Source organism: Aureobasidium namibiae (assembly GCF_000721765.1).
Source record: "Aureobasidium namibiae CBS 147.97 unplaced genomic scaffold scaffold_16, whole genome shotgun sequence".
Lineage (NCBI taxonomy): Eukaryota > Fungi > Ascomycota > Dothideomycetes > Dothideales > Saccotheciaceae > Aureobasidium > Aureobasidium namibiae.
This window is the reverse complement of record NW_013581193.1, coordinates 631,033-649,268: the sequence shown is the minus strand read 5'-3', so window position 1 is coordinate 649,268 and position 18,236 is coordinate 631,033. Positions and strand designations below refer to the sequence as shown.

General features: G+C 50.9%; 11 protein-coding genes across 11 annotated transcripts; 4 read left to right on the top strand and 7 right to left on the bottom strand.

Moving 5' to 3' along the window:
- Nucleotides 1-582: 582 nt before the first annotated feature.
- Nucleotides 583-1,458, bottom strand: M436DRAFT_66468 (uncharacterized protein; the record flags this gene model as incomplete). Its single annotated transcript, XM_013569209.1, has 1 exon — nucleotides 583-1,458. One exon carries the CDS (start codon nucleotides 1,456-1,458, stop codon nucleotides 583-585), a length of 876 nt encoding a protein of 291 aa, XP_013424663.1.
- A 940-nt stretch (nucleotides 1,459-2,398) lies between these two features.
- Nucleotides 2,399-4,684, top strand: M436DRAFT_75388 (MFS general substrate transporter; the record flags this gene model as incomplete). The annotated part of the gene is made up of 10 exons (XM_013569299.1): nucleotides 2,399-2,556; nucleotides 2,603-2,628; nucleotides 2,680-3,009; nucleotides 3,075-3,226; nucleotides 3,422-3,463; nucleotides 3,515-3,911; nucleotides 3,962-4,068; nucleotides 4,187-4,259; nucleotides 4,313-4,400; nucleotides 4,495-4,684. The coding sequence occupies 10 exons, from the start codon at nucleotides 2,399-2,401 to the stop codon at nucleotides 4,682-4,684; spliced, it is 1,563 nt and encodes a 520-aa protein (XP_013424753.1).
- A 593-nt stretch (nucleotides 4,685-5,277) lies between these two features.
- On the top strand, nucleotides 5,278-6,027 carry M436DRAFT_66466 (uncharacterized protein; the record flags this gene model as incomplete). The annotated part of the gene is made up of 3 exons (XM_013569208.1): nucleotides 5,278-5,402; nucleotides 5,437-5,746; nucleotides 5,797-6,027. 3 exons carry the CDS (start codon nucleotides 5,278-5,280, stop codon nucleotides 6,025-6,027), a joined length of 666 nt encoding a protein of 221 aa, XP_013424662.1.
- Nucleotides 6,028-7,024: 997 nt separating this feature from the next.
- M436DRAFT_84653 (uncharacterized protein) lies at nucleotides 7,025-7,576 on the bottom strand (the record flags this gene model as incomplete). The annotated part of the gene is made up of 3 exons (XM_013569298.1): nucleotides 7,025-7,270; nucleotides 7,320-7,502; nucleotides 7,556-7,576. The coding sequence occupies 3 exons, from the start codon at nucleotides 7,574-7,576 to the stop codon at nucleotides 7,025-7,027; spliced, it is 450 nt and encodes a 149-aa protein (XP_013424752.1).
- A 398-nt stretch (nucleotides 7,577-7,974) lies between these two features.
- M436DRAFT_53901 (beta ketoadipyl CoA thiolase, TH2) lies at nucleotides 7,975-9,216 on the bottom strand (the record flags this gene model as incomplete). The annotated part of the gene is made up of 1 exon (XM_013569161.1): nucleotides 7,975-9,216. The coding sequence occupies one exon, from the start codon at nucleotides 9,214-9,216 to the stop codon at nucleotides 7,975-7,977; it is 1,242 nt and encodes a 413-aa protein (XP_013424615.1).
- Nucleotides 9,217-9,813: 597 nt separating this feature from the next.
- On the bottom strand, nucleotides 9,814-11,310 carry M436DRAFT_53798 (succinate--CoA ligase subunit beta; the record flags this gene model as incomplete). The annotated part of the gene is made up of 4 exons (XM_013569146.1): nucleotides 9,814-9,857; nucleotides 9,914-10,990; nucleotides 11,046-11,190; nucleotides 11,257-11,310. The coding sequence occupies 4 exons, from the start codon at nucleotides 11,308-11,310 to the stop codon at nucleotides 9,814-9,816; spliced, it is 1,320 nt and encodes a 439-aa protein (XP_013424600.1).
- Nucleotides 11,311-11,552: 242 nt separating this feature from the next.
- Nucleotides 11,553-12,235, top strand: M436DRAFT_14949 (uncharacterized protein; the record flags this gene model as incomplete). Its single annotated transcript, XM_013569043.1, has 2 exons — nucleotides 11,553-11,740; nucleotides 11,794-12,235. Coding segments are annotated over 2 exons (630 nt in total), but the record flags the coding sequence as incomplete, so codon positions are not given.
- A 341-nt stretch (nucleotides 12,236-12,576) lies between these two features.
- Nucleotides 12,577-13,367, top strand: M436DRAFT_84649 (dolichol-phosphate mannosyltransferase; the record flags this gene model as incomplete). Its single annotated transcript, XM_013569297.1, has 2 exons — nucleotides 12,577-12,677; nucleotides 12,740-13,367. The coding sequence occupies 2 exons, from the start codon at nucleotides 12,577-12,579 to the stop codon at nucleotides 13,365-13,367; spliced, it is 729 nt and encodes a 242-aa protein (XP_013424751.1).
- Nucleotides 13,368-13,634: 267 nt separating this feature from the next.
- M436DRAFT_75383 (uncharacterized protein) lies at nucleotides 13,635-14,513 on the bottom strand (the record flags this gene model as incomplete). Its single annotated transcript, XM_013569296.1, has 1 exon — nucleotides 13,635-14,513. One exon carries the CDS (start codon nucleotides 14,511-14,513, stop codon nucleotides 13,635-13,637), a length of 879 nt encoding a protein of 292 aa, XP_013424750.1.
- A 551-nt stretch (nucleotides 14,514-15,064) lies between these two features.
- M436DRAFT_53466 (tRNA-dihydrouridine synthase) lies at nucleotides 15,065-16,199 on the bottom strand (the record flags this gene model as incomplete). The annotated part of the gene is made up of 4 exons (XM_013569082.1): nucleotides 15,065-15,539; nucleotides 15,591-15,896; nucleotides 15,991-16,071; nucleotides 16,123-16,199. 4 exons carry the CDS (start codon nucleotides 16,197-16,199, stop codon nucleotides 15,065-15,067), a joined length of 939 nt encoding a protein of 312 aa, XP_013424536.1.
- Nucleotides 16,200-16,716: 517 nt separating this feature from the next.
- On the bottom strand, nucleotides 16,717-17,868 carry M436DRAFT_53674 (cyclin-like protein; the record flags this gene model as incomplete). Its single annotated transcript, XM_013569120.1, has 2 exons — nucleotides 16,717-16,941; nucleotides 16,999-17,868. 2 exons carry the CDS (start codon nucleotides 17,866-17,868, stop codon nucleotides 16,717-16,719), a joined length of 1,095 nt encoding a protein of 364 aa, XP_013424574.1.
- Nucleotides 17,869-18,236: the final 368 nt, after the last annotated feature.

Sequence of the window (18,236 nt, the reverse complement as noted above, 5' to 3'; positions counted from 1 at the left end):
CGTTCTGAGAGGCTCTCAGAGATAGTACCTTGAGAGGGTCGATGGCCGAATTGCTGCTCGAACCAGCTAGCTAGCTGTTGCTGATTGAGCGCGCGGTGTTGTTGTGCGTAGCGACGAAGCGATATTCTCTGCTCAGTCGTTATAGCGCGCCGGCGGCGAGGCTCCGGAGGTGCCATGGCGTGTTCGATATAGCGATAACTGGCTCAGAAGTAGGCGATATATCGAGAAGGTGAGAAATAGCGATAATTGTATGGTAAGTTGGCTCAGGTGTTGAAAATAATCGCTCAATCGAGACTATCGTTGTACGGATGATTGCTATAACGAGAAGGGACTGTACTGCTCAGCCACTCCTCCACAATGTGACCGGCTCCATTGCAGTCGGTCACCGATAATTTCATATTATGGTCTGGCACGATGAGAAGTTTGGATTCGACTTTGTCCGTATCATTACTATGTATTATTATTCTACACTATCATATGTCTGTCGTTACCGTACGGTTGCCAGCAACCGTCGGCTTTTATCCTCCACCATCCTATTCACCCGCATCTTCCTTGTCGAACACTGCCGCTACAAGACCAAGCTTAGTGTGACGTGCTGTTCCAGTGGTGGCCTGCAGCACTAGGAGCAAGTGTGGGGAAGTTCTTGATTACATACGACGTGTGCCACATTCCGTTATCATAGTACGACGCCGAGTTGGTTGCTGCGGCGGGTACCACAGTCTGTGTCTGCACCACAACCACCGTCGACGCTGCCAAGTCAGACGATGAGGATGATGTCGAGCTGGTTGACGAGCTCGTGGCTTGAGCACTGCCAGAGAGTGTGACTGTTACATAGTCTGTTGTGAGTGCTCCACCAGTCACTTCGTATACAATCGAGTTGATTGACACGGATGCTGTTGGTGTTGTGCTGCTACTGCTGCTTCTTTGCGTTGAGGACGCAGTGTTTGTAGTTGAACTGCTCTTGACAGCCTGAGATGCAGAAGATGGCAGTGGTGTGTTTGTCGAGATCGTGGCGCCAGATGATCTAGGCAATGACGATGTCGACGCGAGCGAGGTGCTGCTTTTTGGCGATGAGGTTGGCGACGGTGATGGCAATGCCGATGGAGATGATGACGATGATGGTGCTGAAGAAATCTCTGAAGCCTGTGCTGATGTCGAGGGAGCAGCGGGTTGGAGGCTTGATGGTGTAGGAGTTTCGCTCGGTGTTTCTGTCACCGTCTTGACAGACACAGTAGTCGCTGTAGCTGACGAATCGGTCACAGTCTTGTACACAATCTGTGAGACGGTGGTAGGCACTTCTGACTCGACAACAGTAGAGACCACTGTCGTTTGTGCTGCCGCAGAGCTCGTGGGCGCAGAACCGCCATCCACGTTGACTACCGCATAGCTCACGGCGGGTCTGGGGAGAGCATGAATGCCAGTGGCAAGACACGCAAGAGCAAGTGCAACCGAACGCATTGTTGCTCTTTGAAAGGTTGTGGTAGAGGATGTGATGGAAGTGTGAAGAGTGGTGGTCTTGGGTGTGGGTTGGTCGTGCAGAAGACGATGGAGAAGGAAGAGGCAGGTAAGAGACTCGAGGTGAAAACTTAGCTTGATGCGGTGTATGAGCAAGTGGGTCTACATGCTAGCCTGCTGATGCCTGCTTTTAATATGTTGGTTGGCACAAAGATGGCTGGTATATCGGTGGCTGGGAGGGAGGTTGGGTGGCCGTTGGAAACAAATGCCAGGGAAACCGAGTAACATTCCAACTGGCTTGGCATCCAACTTCCGATACTCTCTCCAACGTTCCAACGTCCGGCATACACTCGATAACAGAGAGGGACATGACAGCTCTTGCAACAGAGGTAGATGGGTAGGTGACGTGCAGGGAAGTCGTTCGTAGGGTACCTCCGAACCCAATCCGCTCGACCAGTAGAGACGCCCACTACTAGGCCGCCGCTTGTCCATGCACCAAGAAGTTACCCAAGAGTCAAGGCACCGAATATGCTTATCGAAGCTTTTCTTGAGAACAACCAGATCAAATAACTCTACATCTCCCGAAGACGTCAGAGCTGTCAGTCTCTGCTTGGATGAACCCGATGCGCAAGTCTCGATACCTGAGACCACTGACGGCAAGCTGAATCTTCGTCCTTCTCTCTCCGGGTCTGAAGTGCCGTCTAGCCCCCTGGGGCCTTGAACCTTACTAGTGTGCGGGATCGTTGTGATTTTTCACTGAGTAGATTGGCTCGTTGCTTCCCGCAGAGCAAAGGCATAGCAATTTGATAAGTACCATATTCTGAATTTTGCCTCCGATTGCAAATCCAATCGACAAGTATTTTTGTATATGCATCTGCTCTTCTGATCCAACACAACCCTGCCGTCATCTTCGACCATAACTGTTCAATCAAACTTCGTAGCCATGGCCTCTAACGACCCCGGCCTCGCACAGCTGGGCGCAGAAGCGAACGAGCCCATAAAAGGAGCAGTCCACGGATCGTTCGACCTTGAAGGTGCCGAATGTCCAGTTGCGCCCGATCAATTAGACGAACGCTTTGAGACCTCGCGCTGGGAAATTTGGTGATTCGCATGTTCAATGAAGTGGAAATCTAGGCTAACAACTCAGGTCTTGGTACCTATACTACGTTGGAGGTAAGAGTGTTTGCCAACACCATTGACTCCATCAACTAACAGAGGCTACAGCTAACGGATTGTCCTTGTTTAACTTCGGGCCGACTGCCTTCCAGAATCTCCTATACCAGCAAGCTGGAGATAGCGAGATCTTGCACTTCCTAGGGTCCGACCGCTCCATCAACTCAATTGTCCTGCTAAGCAATGGCATATCCTTCGCCATACAGGTTGTTCTGTTCTTGATTTTGGGATCCTACGCAGACTTTGGCACTCTTCGCTCCAAGATTCTAATCGGACTTTCGATTGTTGCATATGCAATTGGCTTTGGATGGCTAGGGGTTCACGACCCATCTCAGTGGCAAATTGGAACCGGCCTCTACATCGTAGGCCTCATTGGATATCGTAAGTCTCAAGAGACAAGTCTTGGCTCGTAAATGATGAACACTTAATTGACTATCCGTTCTTAGAACTCACCTTGTCTTTTTGGAGTGCTGCGTTTCCAGGACTGGCCAGAAACACGAGAGAAATTCGAGAAAAGGCACGGGATTGTGCAGATGGTACTATAACACGCGAACAGTACGATCATTTCGACAGCATGAAGAGGAACGAGCTGAGCAATGTAAGTCCAAGCCGCAATTACTATAGTGTTTCCAGAAGCCTTCTCTTGTATGTCCTCTTTGAGGGAGATTGACACAGTCCACTGTATCTCTTGGCAAGAGTCTCTCATACAGGAAATCCACATACCCATCAAGATCGAGTGCCAACTAGGGCATAGTCGTGGTCACCATGGTTCAGAGTATGCTGACGATGCTAGGTCGCCTTCTACGTCCAATCCTGTGGCGAAATGATCATTCTGGTAAGACATATTGGAAAATGTAGTTCCGGCTCATGGCTGACCAAGATATAGGCTATAATTGTTGGCATCATGTTCGCAATGCGTGTAGACGAAAGCACCGCGAACAACAACTATGGATTATCTGTCCTCATTGCCTTCAGCAGTGGTGTATGGCTGCTCCTCTCGGTTCCCTGGTTTTTCATGGAAAAGAAACGACCTGGCATGCAAGTGCATGGGTCGATCTTGGTTGCTGGTGTTTCACAACTTTGGTACGCCGTCACGCAGATCTGGCAACTCCGACAATCTTTCTGCTACCTCATTGGATACTTCTTGCTAGGAGACTCACTCAACACAATCGTGACGGTGATTGGCACTCTGCAGAATGCTGTGGTGACTTACAACACTCTCGAGCTAACATATCTTCTTCTGGTCGGTATTGCTGCTCAAGCGGTGGGAATTGGTGCATTTTGTAAGTTCAGCTGGATTTGTCTTCCAGTGAAACTATGCTGATCATCTTAGGGTATGTACAAAAGCGCTATGGGCTATCTACAAAGACAATGTTCAATGTTGTTGCCATTGGTATAATTTGCCTAGCGGCTTGGGGTATCATAGGCATTTTCTCACAGGTAAGACGTGTAACGATAATCGTTCTTCCATTCTATCGACTAACCCATGACAGAAAGTCGGATATAAGGTTCGAGCAACGATGACCGTTCTTCCATGCTATAAACTAATTCGAAGAAGGTCAAAATTGAGTTTTGGTTCTACCAGGTTTTCTACGGCCTCTTTGTGTGCCCTTGGTACTCATACTCATTAGGCAAGAAGACCCTGGTCAAATCGTGTTGCTGGTATTTGCTAACGGACCAACAGTCATGATTAGCGAGGTCTGCCCAAGAGGGAAAGAATACCTGTTCTTCAGTCTGTTCTCAATGGTCGGAAAGACATCAGCCTTTATTGGGTAAGTTTTGATCTTAAAATATATGCCATGGGCAGCAGCTCCTGGTCATTCAATCTATGCCTCGTCTGAGATCATGCTAACTTCGATACCCTAGTCCTCTTGTCTCGTCAGCGATTATTGATGCGAGCCCTTCGCACAATAACAGCACGCCCTTCTATTTTTTGCTTGCCCTCAGTTTGGTCAGCTTTTTATTCATTTTCTTCTTCGTCGATCTGAGCAAGAGTCAAGTTGAGCAAGCCGAGTTCTTGCGCAAGGAGAAAGAGTCTCGCGGTAAGGCTACATAGCCACCTCGTGCGCTATCCAGCCGCGAGGTGTCCCGAGAATGGGCCAACGAGTGTTCAATCTACGAACCTCGCTCTTCCCGAGTTGGGGTTCTGGACATATGGCTATCATAATGCACAGTTCCCTTCGGCCTAGAGATGGGTCCAGTGAGAGCAGAACTTTATTTGGCTCTCATTGGACGCTGCTTTGATCCCGGAGTACTTTGTGCAAGTTTGCAGCCCACGTAATGCCAGCATGGCTGCAGGGGAAAAGAGGGAAGGAGGAACACATGAGATTTGACTCTGATTTTGGGTGATTCTAAATGCACCAATCTAAAAGTTCATCATTCACTAATAAGTGAAAGATTGACTGACGACTGGTACCCTCTACAAAACCCCTTGTTCTCACCTATGTCCGTTCACTCCAAAGATTTGACTAAAAACTTCACTTTACAAATATTTCTTTGCGCCCTTCTACGATCGTCTATCCTCTCCAACTCTTCTGCATCATACATCACGGCTATCACTATTACCTCTACCCATTTCTGACTTTATATCTACACCACAAACTCCACAGACCGGTTCCTTTTTGAGCTCACCCGAAACTTGTCGCACTTATGGCTACCGCTCTTCTGGGTCCGAGGGAGATTCGACTGCTAAACGAACGCTATTACAGAGGCGTCATGGTTATGGAGATCATGAAACTGTCGCTGGTCTTAGCCGACAGCAAGTGTGTCAAACTGTATGCTATTCACCGCGTCATCGTGCTTGGTCAGGTCCTTGAAGATGAGGGAAGAATGGTCTGCATGGAACTGGATCATGCGCACATGCAGGATCCCAAAGTCACGTCAGGTTTGGCTATGGAAAACTTTAGACATTGAAGGGACACACTGGTGCAGCGGCTTGGCCATCAAGCAGGTTCACAAAACAACCGTTGACGGTAACCGTGCTAACCGTGGCGTGAGCTCTACCGAAACAGATATCAAGAATGCAAGAAAGAACCTGGCGATGGAGATCCTCTGCACTATCGACGACTCTGCAAATTCCGTCAAGGCGTGGGAGAAGGTGGACTGGAAGGGGTTTGAGGTCAGCCATGTCAACATCGAATCATGTCGCACTTACTGACTCCTCGATAGAAGGCGATTGACGAGATCCAAAACCTCTTGGCACACAAGGACATGTCCAATCGCAGTGATGTCCCTGTCGACCCAGTCCCTGTCGAACCGGTCACGTCTACTGCTGAGATCGACGCCGAAGACGTGTTGGTTGTAAACAAGGAAGATGTTATTATCGACTGGGATCGGCTCCGAGCCATCATGGCATCTAGCGACCAAGACAACGACAACAACCATGATCAACAATCATGAATCTGACGCATTTCTCAGACAGGAGAAAGAAGCAGGCACGATGCATTCTTAAGGCTCAGATGGGGGCCAGGAGCAGATTGCAATGCCTATATGTGGCTCATGCAGCATGTATACCAGACCTGATGTTATCTTTTCCATCTTTGCCTTTTGTCCTCTTCTTGTACCTTTTCTTGACTACGCAAGCAATGCGAATGATTCTACGTCTAGGCTTTCAATGGCTGGCGTTGACAATTCAGGAATACAGACAAACTCTGTCAATCTGATTCTTCAACGTGCGTGGATATCCGAAAAGACTTGACTATATCTGTATTGAGATAGTCCTTTAACGGGCTCTACTGCCCTATTAATACTTACTGACCGCCTCATGCGTGAATTTTGGACGACATGTTACCGGCATGACTATACAGAATGTTGGAAGGACACATCTTGGGAATCGTCCAATGATCTCGGGTGTCTCTACATGCTGGTATGTAGAAGTTTCACTCTGTTACGATGAATAGACACGTCTATACAAGAACAGACTTGATATTCAATGCTCTGGATGAGCATCTCGAGCGAGCATGGGTCATCAGAGCTCCGCGCAGATCCGGATGTAGAAACTAGACGGACCTGAGGATAATGTATGAGAGGAAGGGGAAGAGGGCGAGGTATTAGAGTCAAGAGTCAATCAGGTCGATTTGAGCATTGTTAGGATTTGTGGAGCAACCAGAGTTAGTCGAGTCTCATTCGATGGTTTGGGTTGATCATCGAGGACTTTAACAAATTCTCTTACTGTCCATGAGCTTTGGGAGATCATCAATCCCGATCATGTCACTTGTTCAGGGCCGTTCGCGTGAGTTATCAAGTCTGCTTGGTTTCTCTCGTTCTGACTTGACCTAATGCTATCAAGCCGTCCACTCTTGATCTGATTCTTTCCATGCTTGATCAGATTCGACTGTTTGCCAGGACTGTGTTATCAACCCGTCTGATTGACCTACCTACGACTTGAGGCTCAGGTTCAGCTTGCGTCGTTGATCAACTCGTCCTTGCCGGTAGCATGGGCGAGAACTGTAGCGAACAGTCTCTCAAACTTTGCTCTCAGAGCGACGATCGCGAGTCTCAGGTGAGAGACCTCGAACCTGTCACGATTCGAGATGAGCTCTGCTTCCAGCTTTTCGAACTTGTTCAGGATCTCCAACGTAGTGTCGAGGTCTTTGCCGAGCTGCTTACTTTTCTCTAGCGCCAACAGAACTTGCTTGTACTCCTGTTTGTGTCAGACATCACATCCCGACCACATTCGAGCAAGTTGTTACCTCGAGAGTTTCCGGAGTAACGAGATCCTCCTTGGATGTTGTGGTGGGTGCGGATTCGGGTTGAGGATCAGGTTTGGATTCGAGGTTGACGTTGAGGTTGGGCTTCGACTCGGCTCCGATCTTCTTTTCCTCTTCAATAGTCTTCAATCGCTTTGCGAGGGCTGTGACTTCCTTCTCCAGCTCCTACAACGACTAGTCAGCTATGCTCATAGGCATCTAGATATATACAAACAGACTTGTCTGCTCTTTTTGGCCATCTTGAGTGGGTGGGTGCTAATCAAACTTGTCTTAACGTGAAGTTGGGTGTTGGATGAAGGTGAGAATGATGGTCGAGAGCAGGATGACGACTTATATAATGTGACGAAAGGTAGATGCTGCTGAAAGTGGCTGCAGGAGTGAACAATTTTCTGGTTAGTGAGGGCGCGACAGCTGATCAGCCATTTTGAATAGCCAGTGAGCCTCGCCCTACCCATAGTCCACCCCGTCGTCACTCGCTCTCACTACTCTTCGTTCGCTGCTCTTCGCACGAGTGGTATGACACAGGAGTTCGATGGAGGGTGAATTCATGAGACTATTTCTGCCCTGAAATAGCATATCTATAAATTTTTCCTCTCGATCATGTTTCTCCCTCTTTTACTCTCTCTCACCTGCCATCCTACTCACGGGAAAAAAGACTTGCCGCGCCCATTCCAGTTCCAATACACATGGATACTATGCCAATCTCTTGACCTTGTCTTTCCAATTCGGGCAATAGTGTGGCAAGCTGTCTGGCGCCAGTGGCACCCAAGGGATGACCAAGAGCAATAGCACCACCCTTGGGATTCACCTTGTCCTCTGAGATGCCAAGGGTTCGAATGCAATGGATGGCCTGACTGGCGAATGCTTCGTTAATCTCCCAGATGCCGACCTCTGATGTGGAAATTCCAGTATATTCGAGCAGCTTGGGAATAGCGATGGCAGGACCGATACCCATCTCGTCGGGCTTGCAACCGACTACCTGAGTAGCCACCCATTTACCAATGATGTTCTTTTCAAGACCAAGTTGTGTGGCTGTGCTTCTTCTCATCATCAATGTAGCAGCTGCGCCATCAGAGACTTGACTGCTGTTTCCGGCTGTAGATCTGCCATCAGACTTGAAAGCAGGCTTCATTGCTTGAAGACTCTCTGGTGTACTCTTTGGTCGGATTCCGTCGTCTTTGGTCACGGTGATCTCTTCGGTGACCTCGGGAGTCTCTGGGTTGGGGTGGTATCTTGTCTTGACTGGAACAATCTCCTTGTCGAACAGTCCATCTCTTTGAGCTTTGGCAGCCTTTTGGTGTGAGTTGGCGGCAAAGGCATCCTGGTCTGCTCTTGAGACACCATATCTTTCGGCAACGTTCTCAGCTGTGAGGCCCATGGACATGATGCAGTCCTGGGCGTCCTGGACAGGCGAGTTCTTGAGGTCGTCCCACAGCTGGGTAGGAATGGCTCGGCTGCCGTAATTCCTAGTCATGCTCTCCATACCGCCGCCAACACCGATGTCAATGCTGCCGACAGCGATCGAATGAGCAATGCCTGTGATGGCTGCGAGACCACTGGAACATGCTCTGTTGACGGTCTGGAACGAGGATGTGTCTGGGTATCCTACGTGTAGCGAAGCCATCCTGCCGGCCTTGCTGCCACCGAGTTCGGAGAGGACATTGCCTATTTGGATATCCTGGATCTTGGCGGGGTCCAGGTTGGGGTTGGCGTCAAGAGTGGCCTTGAGGACGTGTGCGAGCAACTCATGGTCGTAGGCGTCCTTGAAACCTCCCTTCTTTGCACGAGTGACAGGGGTTCGTAGTGCTGAGAGAATGACAACGTCATTGGGCTGCTTGGACAGAATATTTTTGGCGCCTTTTTGGATGAAGCTAGCCATGGCGATTGGAGTATGTGGCGGATCAACCGTAGTTTGCGAGGACCAGAGATGCAGCGAAGCAAAGGGAAGCAGGAAGAGGTATAGCCATGTTTGCGGGAAGGCAAAGGTAGCTACTTGAACCTGGGGACTGTTCGCGGGGAGAAGACGGATGTCTTGTTCGGCACTGCATCGGCTGCTTCGGCAGTCTTACACGGCCTCCTGTCAGTCAGCTTTCCGACTCCCGACCACGCTTTTCCGTAGAATAATCGTGGCAGAACATTTACCCGCCTGCTTGCTTGTCGGGCTGCGAGATTTGCACAGCACTTATATCTATACGGCCAGACAATTCTAGTATACCCACGTAGCCTGTTGAAATCTGGAACATGACGATTTATTGTGTAACCGACTCCTGGCCTGCGCGTACGATTGCACTCCGCATCCTTCATGTCGGCTATAGCGCGAGACAGGCCAAGGTTGTTGTGTTTGTGAAGAACGAAAAAGAAACGGTCCCTTGATTCCACAATCGCTAGGTATATACAATCGACGGTGATTGACTGTCTGCAAATTAAACGCCGAAAGGGAACAATCCTCCCATCACAAAGCCACACCCTCTGCCTTTTAGATACCAAGAGAGAACTCGACACCGACGTCGATGTCACGGGCTGTCGACACCATGTTAGAAGCTTGAAATACTGGGAAATCAGAGGACAAAACTTACCCATCTTGACGACCTTTGAGAACTGGACGGCCTTCTCGGCAGCGTTCTGGAGGTCATCGATGCTGAAAATCTTCATGCCGCTCTCGTTGATGAGCTTGTGAGCGGCCTCCATGTTGGTACCCTGGAGACGGGCAATGATGGGGATTCTGAGGTTCATGGATTGCACAACCTGGATGAGACCAGTGGCAATGGCGTCGCAACGAACGATACCACCGAAAATGTTGACAAAGATGGCAGTAACCTTGGGGTCGCTAGTAATGAGCTCAAAGGCACTTCTGATGGCAGCGGGAGTGGCACCGCCGCCGACATCGAGGAAGTTGGCGGGTTGACCTCCGTTGAGCTTGATGATGTCCATGGTGGCCATGGCAAGACCGGCACCGTTGACGAGGCAGCCAATGTCACCGTCGAGCTTGATGAAGTTCAAGCCAGACTCGGCAGCCTTGACCTCGTCGGCGTCCTCCTGGGTGGTGTCGCGCCACTCAAAGACCTTCTTCTGTCTGAAGTCGGCGTTGTCGTCGAAGTTGAGCTTGGCGTCCATGCAGAGGACCTGGTGGTCCGAAGTCTCGGACAAGGGGTTGATCTCGATCTGGGTAGCGTCGTTCTCCATGAAGACCTTGTACAGCTTCTGGATGGTCAGGGCAGCGTCGTCGATGCACTGAGGGGAGAAGCCGAGCTGGGTAGCAATGGTCTTGGCCATGTCGTCGGTGACGCCCTGGTGGATGTCGACCTTTGTGGTGATAATGGCATCGGGGTTCTCCTTGGCGACGGCCTCAATGTCCATACCGCCCTGGGAGGAAGCAACAATAACGGGGCCTTGGCTGGCTCTGTCCATGAGAACGGCGAGGTAGAACTCGCGGCGGGCGAACTTACGCTCGACAATGTAGACCGAGTTACAGATGCGGCCCTTCTCGCCAGTCTGCTTTGTGATGAGCTTGTGTCCGATCATCTCGTTGGCGAGGATCGAGGCCTCCTTGGGCGAGTAGACGACTCTGACACCACCCTTGAAACCGTTGTCGAAGTGACCCTTGCCTCTACCTCCGGCAAGAACCTGGGCCTTGATGACCATGTCATCGCCAGCTGCGAGTAATCAGCACGGAGAAGCGAGAGTATGTGTTTTGAGGATGCAGCATACGGATGCTCTTGGCGACCTGCTCGGCCTCGGCAGCCGAGTGGGCGACATCACCCTTGGGCACACCGATGCCGTAGGACTCGAGGAGCTTAGCGGAGCGGTACTCGTGGATGGAGAGGTTGCGTGTCTGCTGCAGAACGGGCGCATTCTGGATTGGCGGGAGTGTCAGTCGCAAAGGGGGTCCTGTTGCGGTGGGGAAGGTGTGAGGACCAACCTTGACGGCCTGGAACGCAGAGGCGGCCTGCCTGCTGCGGGCGAGCTTGAACATGGTGGGTATGTAGAGAGGAGAGGGTGGATATAGAGCTTTGGTGCAGTCAAGGCTCAGCAAAGAGATACAACAACTCCAAGAAGTCTGGTCGGACAATCTTCGCGCCAAGTCTCATCGCGGGTATCACCGGCTTGAGCTCGCTCGCTCTTCCGCAGCCTCTTCCGCATGCTGCTACGCTCGCGCCCGACGCCCGCATTCCATGTCTGCCGCAAAATAGTTCCTTCGTACGACACTCATCAGCCATGCCCAAAGACAACGCACCCTCTGATGCCGATGTCGTCTTCAATCGTGCAAACGTCGCTCTTGCCAACAGCCAGCGCTTAGTCCAGTCATGGCTCCCCACAAAGACTAGGCAGGAAACGCAACCCCAAAAGACTCATCAAGAGCTGTTGAAGGAAGACGAGGAGCTGTTCAAACCCACGCCAGAGCTGTGAGCATCTTCGCTTCCTCTGCTACAGAAAGAGATGGACTGAGAGCGTCTAGCCTTGGACTCGGCGCAACCGCCCCCGACGCCCATCAGGACCCGCTACTCAAGCAGCGACATGGTGCAAACTACGACAGGCTACTGGAGCAGTTGCTGGGTAAGAAAGCCGCTAGAGGCCACAGAGCCACGTCCAAGCCTCAGCCTGGTCAGAAGACACCTGCCTCGCAGAAGTCTACGTTAGATCAGCCCGCCGTCGACGACGACCATGACGACGACGACGAAGGACGAGCAGCCATGGTTGCCTCTAATTCGGCTCTGAAGAGAAAGGGCCCGTCTCAATCGTCCGCTCGCAAGTCTGGTACTACGTCTCAGAAACAAGATGAGACCGAGCCATTATCAGATGATGACGACGATCCAAGGCCAAGCAAGAAGAGATCTGGAACATATCTTGATCAACTCCTCGCAGAAAAGGCTAGCAAGAAGAAAAGAAAGCAGCAGCAGCAGAAGAGCTAGCAGATAGAATGATGTGTTGATAAAGACAAGCTGGTCGATCATTGCTTAAATTTGTGCCTCGATGTCTGTCGCAAGACCACCAGACGACCAATTCGCGGACAATGTCACTACGTACAGATTTAGACGTGTGTGAGCATTGCATGGAAGCATACAGATAGAACGTGACAGAGTTTTGTGCTTCTGAAGGTTTATTTAATGATGGTCAGGGGGTGGACCCTGGTCGCGTCAACTCCGCAACAGCTGGCAGCAGCTGGAACGAGCTCCATCTAGCCCGACAGTTTCCCCTTTCTATCTACTTGTCAAGTACAACAACTGTCACACACACCAACATGGCTGTTCGCAACAAGTACTCGGTGCTGCTGCCCACCTACAATGAGCGCCGCAATCTCCCCATCATCGCCTGGTTGCTGAACAGGACCTTTACCGAAAAGTATCACACCCGCCGAGACAGCCCGCGCGGCAATCACATGTGATGCTGACTGTCTGCCACAGCAACCTGGACTGGGAACTCATCATCGTCGACGACGCCTCGCCCGATGGCACCCAAGAGATCGCTCAACAGCTCATCAATGCCTACTCCCCTGAGCGCATCAAGCTGAAGCCCCGAGCTGGCAAGCTGGGTCTCGGTACCGCTTACGTCCACGGTCTGCAGTATGTCACCGGCAACTTTGTCATCATCATGGACGCCGACTTCAGTCACCACCCCAAGTTCATTCCCCGCATGATCAAGAAACAGAACGAGAACGGCGCCGACTACGACATTGTCACTGGAACCCGCTACGCTGGAGACGGAGGTGTCTACGGCTGGGATCTGAAGAGAAAGTTTGTCAGCAGAGGTGCCAACCTGTTCGCCGACACTCTTCTCAGACCAGGTGTCAGTGACTTGACTGGCAGTTTCAGACTCTACAAGAAGTCCGTTCTGCAAGAAGTCATTCGCAAGACCGAAAGCAAGGGCTACAGCTTCCAGATGGAAATGATGGTCAGGGCCAAGGCAATGGGCTTCAAGGTTGCTGAGGTCCCCATCAGCTTTGTCGATCGTCTGTACGGAGACTCGAAGATTGGTTCCAACGAAATCACAGCGTATGCTAAGAGCGTTCTGTCGCTCTGGGTCAAGGTTTAGACGGGCAGCGAGCCCTCTCTTGTTTTCCTCTGGCGTCCAGGGCGTTTCAATCTTGACGGTTGTGGGCATACTAAGATCCAGCTTCTTCTCTACCTTTTGTTCCGTTTCGTATGAGGCTCAAAATCTATACTAATCACAATCCAAAAGACATTGATCGGGTCTCTCTCACGCTTGTCTGATAGCTGATTCTACATTGCTGATGCACTGCATCTCCTTACTCACTTCTCGGGCCCAGACTACTGATGAACCCAAACTGCTGTCAATGTCCTACATTCCCCTGATCATATTGTCCTTCAACCAAGCTGCAAACGACCCGTCATCAACGCTTGCTGAGAACTGGATATAACGTGCCATCGCATTGCTTCTGGCGAATGGACTGTGCACGACAATGGGTTCGACTGCGATGTAATCCAGTCCCTTCACAGCAAGGAGCTCCTCTATCCACTCCATGCCATCCGTACCCTTGAGAACATCAAAATCCCCTGGTTGTAAGGCAGGAACCAAGTCCCAGCCGTCAGGACCTGGCCTTCCCGCAACAATTCCCAATGTCAACGACTTCAGACTGGGTAGCCCGCCGACCCATTCCATGGCGACGGCCCACTCTGCTTTGGAGTATTCTTTGTCGTATGGCAAGGCACGTTTGACCAAGCGTATTGACCGTATACAATTGCGAGCGAATGGTGTCAGATCTTCCAGGAAACCGACGAATGCCTCGATGTGCATGTCGAAATCAAAAACGTGGTTCGAGTACAAGACCTCGACAGCCTCGGCATAAATCCGTGCGTTTACTCGCAGCAACGACGTATGAATGCCCGTGTTGCTGACGCAAAAATACGTCGTAGGCACGCATCCAGGACGCAGACCGCCGGCACGGACGAAAAATGCGCTGCGTGCATGTTTGGGAGCACGCGATCTGTAGTGGACTGGATCCTCGGCACGAATGGAGAGAGTGACTGCGTTGGGTTCTATGTCGTCCGAGGATCCTGTGTGATGGCCCTCGTGATAGTCTATCGACGTAGGAAGCAGAGCAGGCTTGCTGCTTGCAAAGGTACAACTCGGATCATGAAGCAAGAGTAACTTGTAGATATCGAGTCTCAACTCAGGTGGTAGTCTGAGGAACAAAGATTGAGGCACGGAAACAGACATTGTTGACAGGAATTGAAGTCTAAAACGGAAACAAAGCTGCTCAACAAAAAGGACAAGAGTCTGCTTAAGTAGTGGTCGGGTAAATTGGTAAGCGCAATTCGATGAGCAAAAGGCGATTCAGTCAAGACCCCCTTACCGATAAGTTAGAACCTTGATGGGGAAAAAAGTAGATAAAGGAAAAGTAAAACATCGTCATTGACCACCGCTTCGGCTCGGCCCGAAGAATTGATCATGCTTACCACGAGATTGGGTCGGAAGCAAACCCCATCTTTCGCTCTTCCCTTCTATATAAAGATTTACAAGGACACGAAAAAGAATAGTAGCTCGATCCCAGGGTGGTATATACCCGTTTGGTATTGAACGTGACCATCTCGAGGTACGGCGTCCAATGAAGCGGTTTCATCGTAAAGGTACACGACAATTAGGTACCGGCTTGTGGGACGATGAGCCGACCAGGTATACAGGAGTGAGTCAAAAACAAAGCTTTCGTGTGGCTAAGCGCATCTGAGGATGCTCTTACAGAACGGAGCAGTTTCCATTGACAGTCGCCCTTATACAAGAGGTCGTTGCAACTTGCACCTGCTGTCAAGCCAATCCACAACGTCCACCATATCGTTGCAGGTCGCGAGACCTGCCCGTTCCCGCTTTGTACTCGTCTTGGTCATCATTTCGGTGAGGTGATGGACAACTAGCTCATGTCGCATACCGCCCTGAACAGCATAGTGTATGAATTGGGACACAGCTTCGACTGGCGTCTTGTCGAAGCCCGCAAACAAGGCAGGGTTCTCCAATAGGCCTCGAGCTGCCATGACACCGTCTACACCGGTCTCCCTTGTGATTCGATGGGCATCCTCTAGGGAGTAGACATCGCCGTTTGCGAGGACAGGTAGTGTCGTCTGCGCCCTCAACATCTTGATGGCTTCAAAGTTGGGCGGTGTGGATGATCGTTGGTTCCGCAGTCGCCCATGAATGGTGATGTAGTCTACGCCTGCCGCTTCGACGGTCTTGATAAATTGTATCGTCTCACTGTTATATAAGTCAGTAGAGCAATCAAGAGACAGCTACGGTCAATGATACTTCAAGTCTTGGTGAATTCGAATCTTGCAAGAGACAGTCTTGCCGGACCCAATCCTTTGCTTGGCCTCTTTGATCATGGCGGCAACCTTGTCTGGATTTGCCATCATACTGCAACCAATGCCTTCTTTCATTGCCCATGACTGTGGACATCCACAATTCAGATCAACGCCGTTGACCCACGGACCGATCATCTCTGCAGCACGTCCAAACTCGACGGGGTCGTTCGAGGCAAACTGTGCGATGACAGGGCCCTCGTTGTCATGAGTACTGAAATCTGAAGAACGCGCAACAGGGTGACGGATGAATCTATGTGACGATATGAGCGTCAAAAATCTTGTGTAGTGGTTCGTGCGAAGGACGAGGTGGATACGAAGCGGATAAAGACACTGATGGTACCTACTCATGTGCAAGAATCATGGGTGTATAAGTAAGATCGACCTTGTAGTCTTGAACCAGCAGTCGGAAAGGAAGTTTACTGTAGCTATAAGAATACTCAGTGAGATGAAAGCACTTACATCCCTGTTTTTCTTACCGAACCATGGGACCTGAGACGTACAAAGGCCTACCTTCAGCCTTCGATTTCTCGAACAAAACTAGAGGACTAGACATGGCGTGGTCAGCCATGAGAGCGATGGACGGCCGAGATGGTCGAACTCACTTTATGTCTCGAGACGAACCCATCTTGGCGACAGTCATTGTTTATGCGTTTGATATTTCTGGAATAGTATTTCGCAAAGATAAATATGTGGAAAAACAAAAAAAGGACGTGTATTTCGATCTTATCAATCTGTCATTACCCGATTGAGTCAAGTGCCTGTTCGAAGTAAGCGTTCCAAACCAAATCGCACTTTACTACACGTGTGGTCAACCAGTGGAATCTTGTAAAGCGTCGAATGTTCTCATGGGCGAGGGTCGTTTGGTATCACACGGACGACTCCAAGATATTGCCACATGCATCCTCGAGATGCTGAGTCGGGGTATCAAATCGTTGTTGGAATTGGGGAAATCTAGAATACAACATCCTCTTGGTGCGAGGCCTCAAACCCTGGTCCTTGACGACCACTGCAAACCCGTAACGCCATCGCTCGATGTATATTCAGTAAAATCATGAAAACGTGAAACATGTCTAGCCTTCAACCTCGCCTTCCTCACTACCATGACTCTCAACGGTACGCGAGGCGGGTGCGTGATGAGGAACCGAAGTAGCGGCAGTAGCAGAATCGGAGGTGCGCCTCTTCTTGACGGCCCTATCGTCGTGGGGCGGGTCAATGTGGTGGATTTTGCTACCGTGACCGTGACCGTTGGCGGCAGTGTCTTGGTGGAGGATAGGAGCGGAGGGACTGGTAATGGCCTGTTCACTACTCAGCCTTGTAGCATCCCAGTCCGAATCTTGACCATCGAAACGTACATAGGTAGATTGAGCGCCTTCGTGACCGGGTCTGATGGGAACATGTTCATAGTTGGAAGCCATGTAGTTGCAAGCTTTTAGTATGTCATCGAGTGCGACGTGCTGAACGTGCCACCACGGACGGCCGTCGGAGGAATCGGGAAAGGCAATGTTGCAGTAGCGGGCGGCCGAGTAGAGGGCAGCGGCAGCGATGGTGTGACTGGAACACAGCAGACAGAGCTGAGTGATGTTGCTATCGGTGACAAAGGCCCAGGCAGCGTTGCGCAAGGGCTTGTTGTGATGGACATTGTAGTACTTGAGCATTTCGTAGAGCTGTTTGTGAGGGGCCTCGATGGTGAGATCGAAACACAGCATCTCGAGCAGGACGTCCTCGTTTAGCAGGATGGTATCGCGCCATTTCCAGAAATCCTTGCTTTGCTCGTCAATCAACAAATTTGGATTCTTCTGGGCGACGCGACAGCAAGCGACGACCAGGTCCTTCATCTTGCGACATGACTCCTCGACTTTTGTGGCCAGGAAGAGGGCGGTCGCGCCAAGTGTATAGTGGTGCAGAGCCTTTTGATTCGGACGATCGACCAGACTGACACGCATCAGGAAGCGGTTGAAGAAAATGGCGGCGGTAGACAGGGTGAGTTCGGGCAGCTTGAGCATGATGCCGACTTGACGAATGAAGTTGATGCCCTTTGCGCGTATCTCCTTCTCCTTCTCGGGAGCCATGCCATGTTGGACCGATGGCGTATGCAGCAGCTCTTGCTCACTGAAGAGCCATTGCGCTTCGGCTTCGGCCAGTAGACGATCCGGCGACTTTGGACGCTGACGAGCGGCGGGCTGGTGTGAAGGAAGGTGGTCGACCGACGAGGGAGGCGGCATTAGGGCGAGGCGATAGACGACGGGCAGTTGGCCAGTCTCGGGACGCGTGGAAGACTGCTCAGCGTTCGACGAACGGAACAAGTTGGAAGTTTGCGGTTTTGATGGTCTTGGAGTGCGCTTCGGACATGGCAAACTTGACTTGTCCATTCCATGCGCCGTCACTGCGGCCCGCCCCGCAGCACCGCCGTATGTTGCTTATCTCAGTACCCAACGCATCCCAGACCTCGTGCTCATCTCAATTCCTAACGCTGCCGAGTTTCTGTTCTGCCACTCACCATTCCCAACAGACATCGACTCGTGTCTCCAGCGTGCACGTTCCCAACAACCATCTCCCGCCCTTTGTTCTGGAGGCCGCAGCCCTTGGCTTT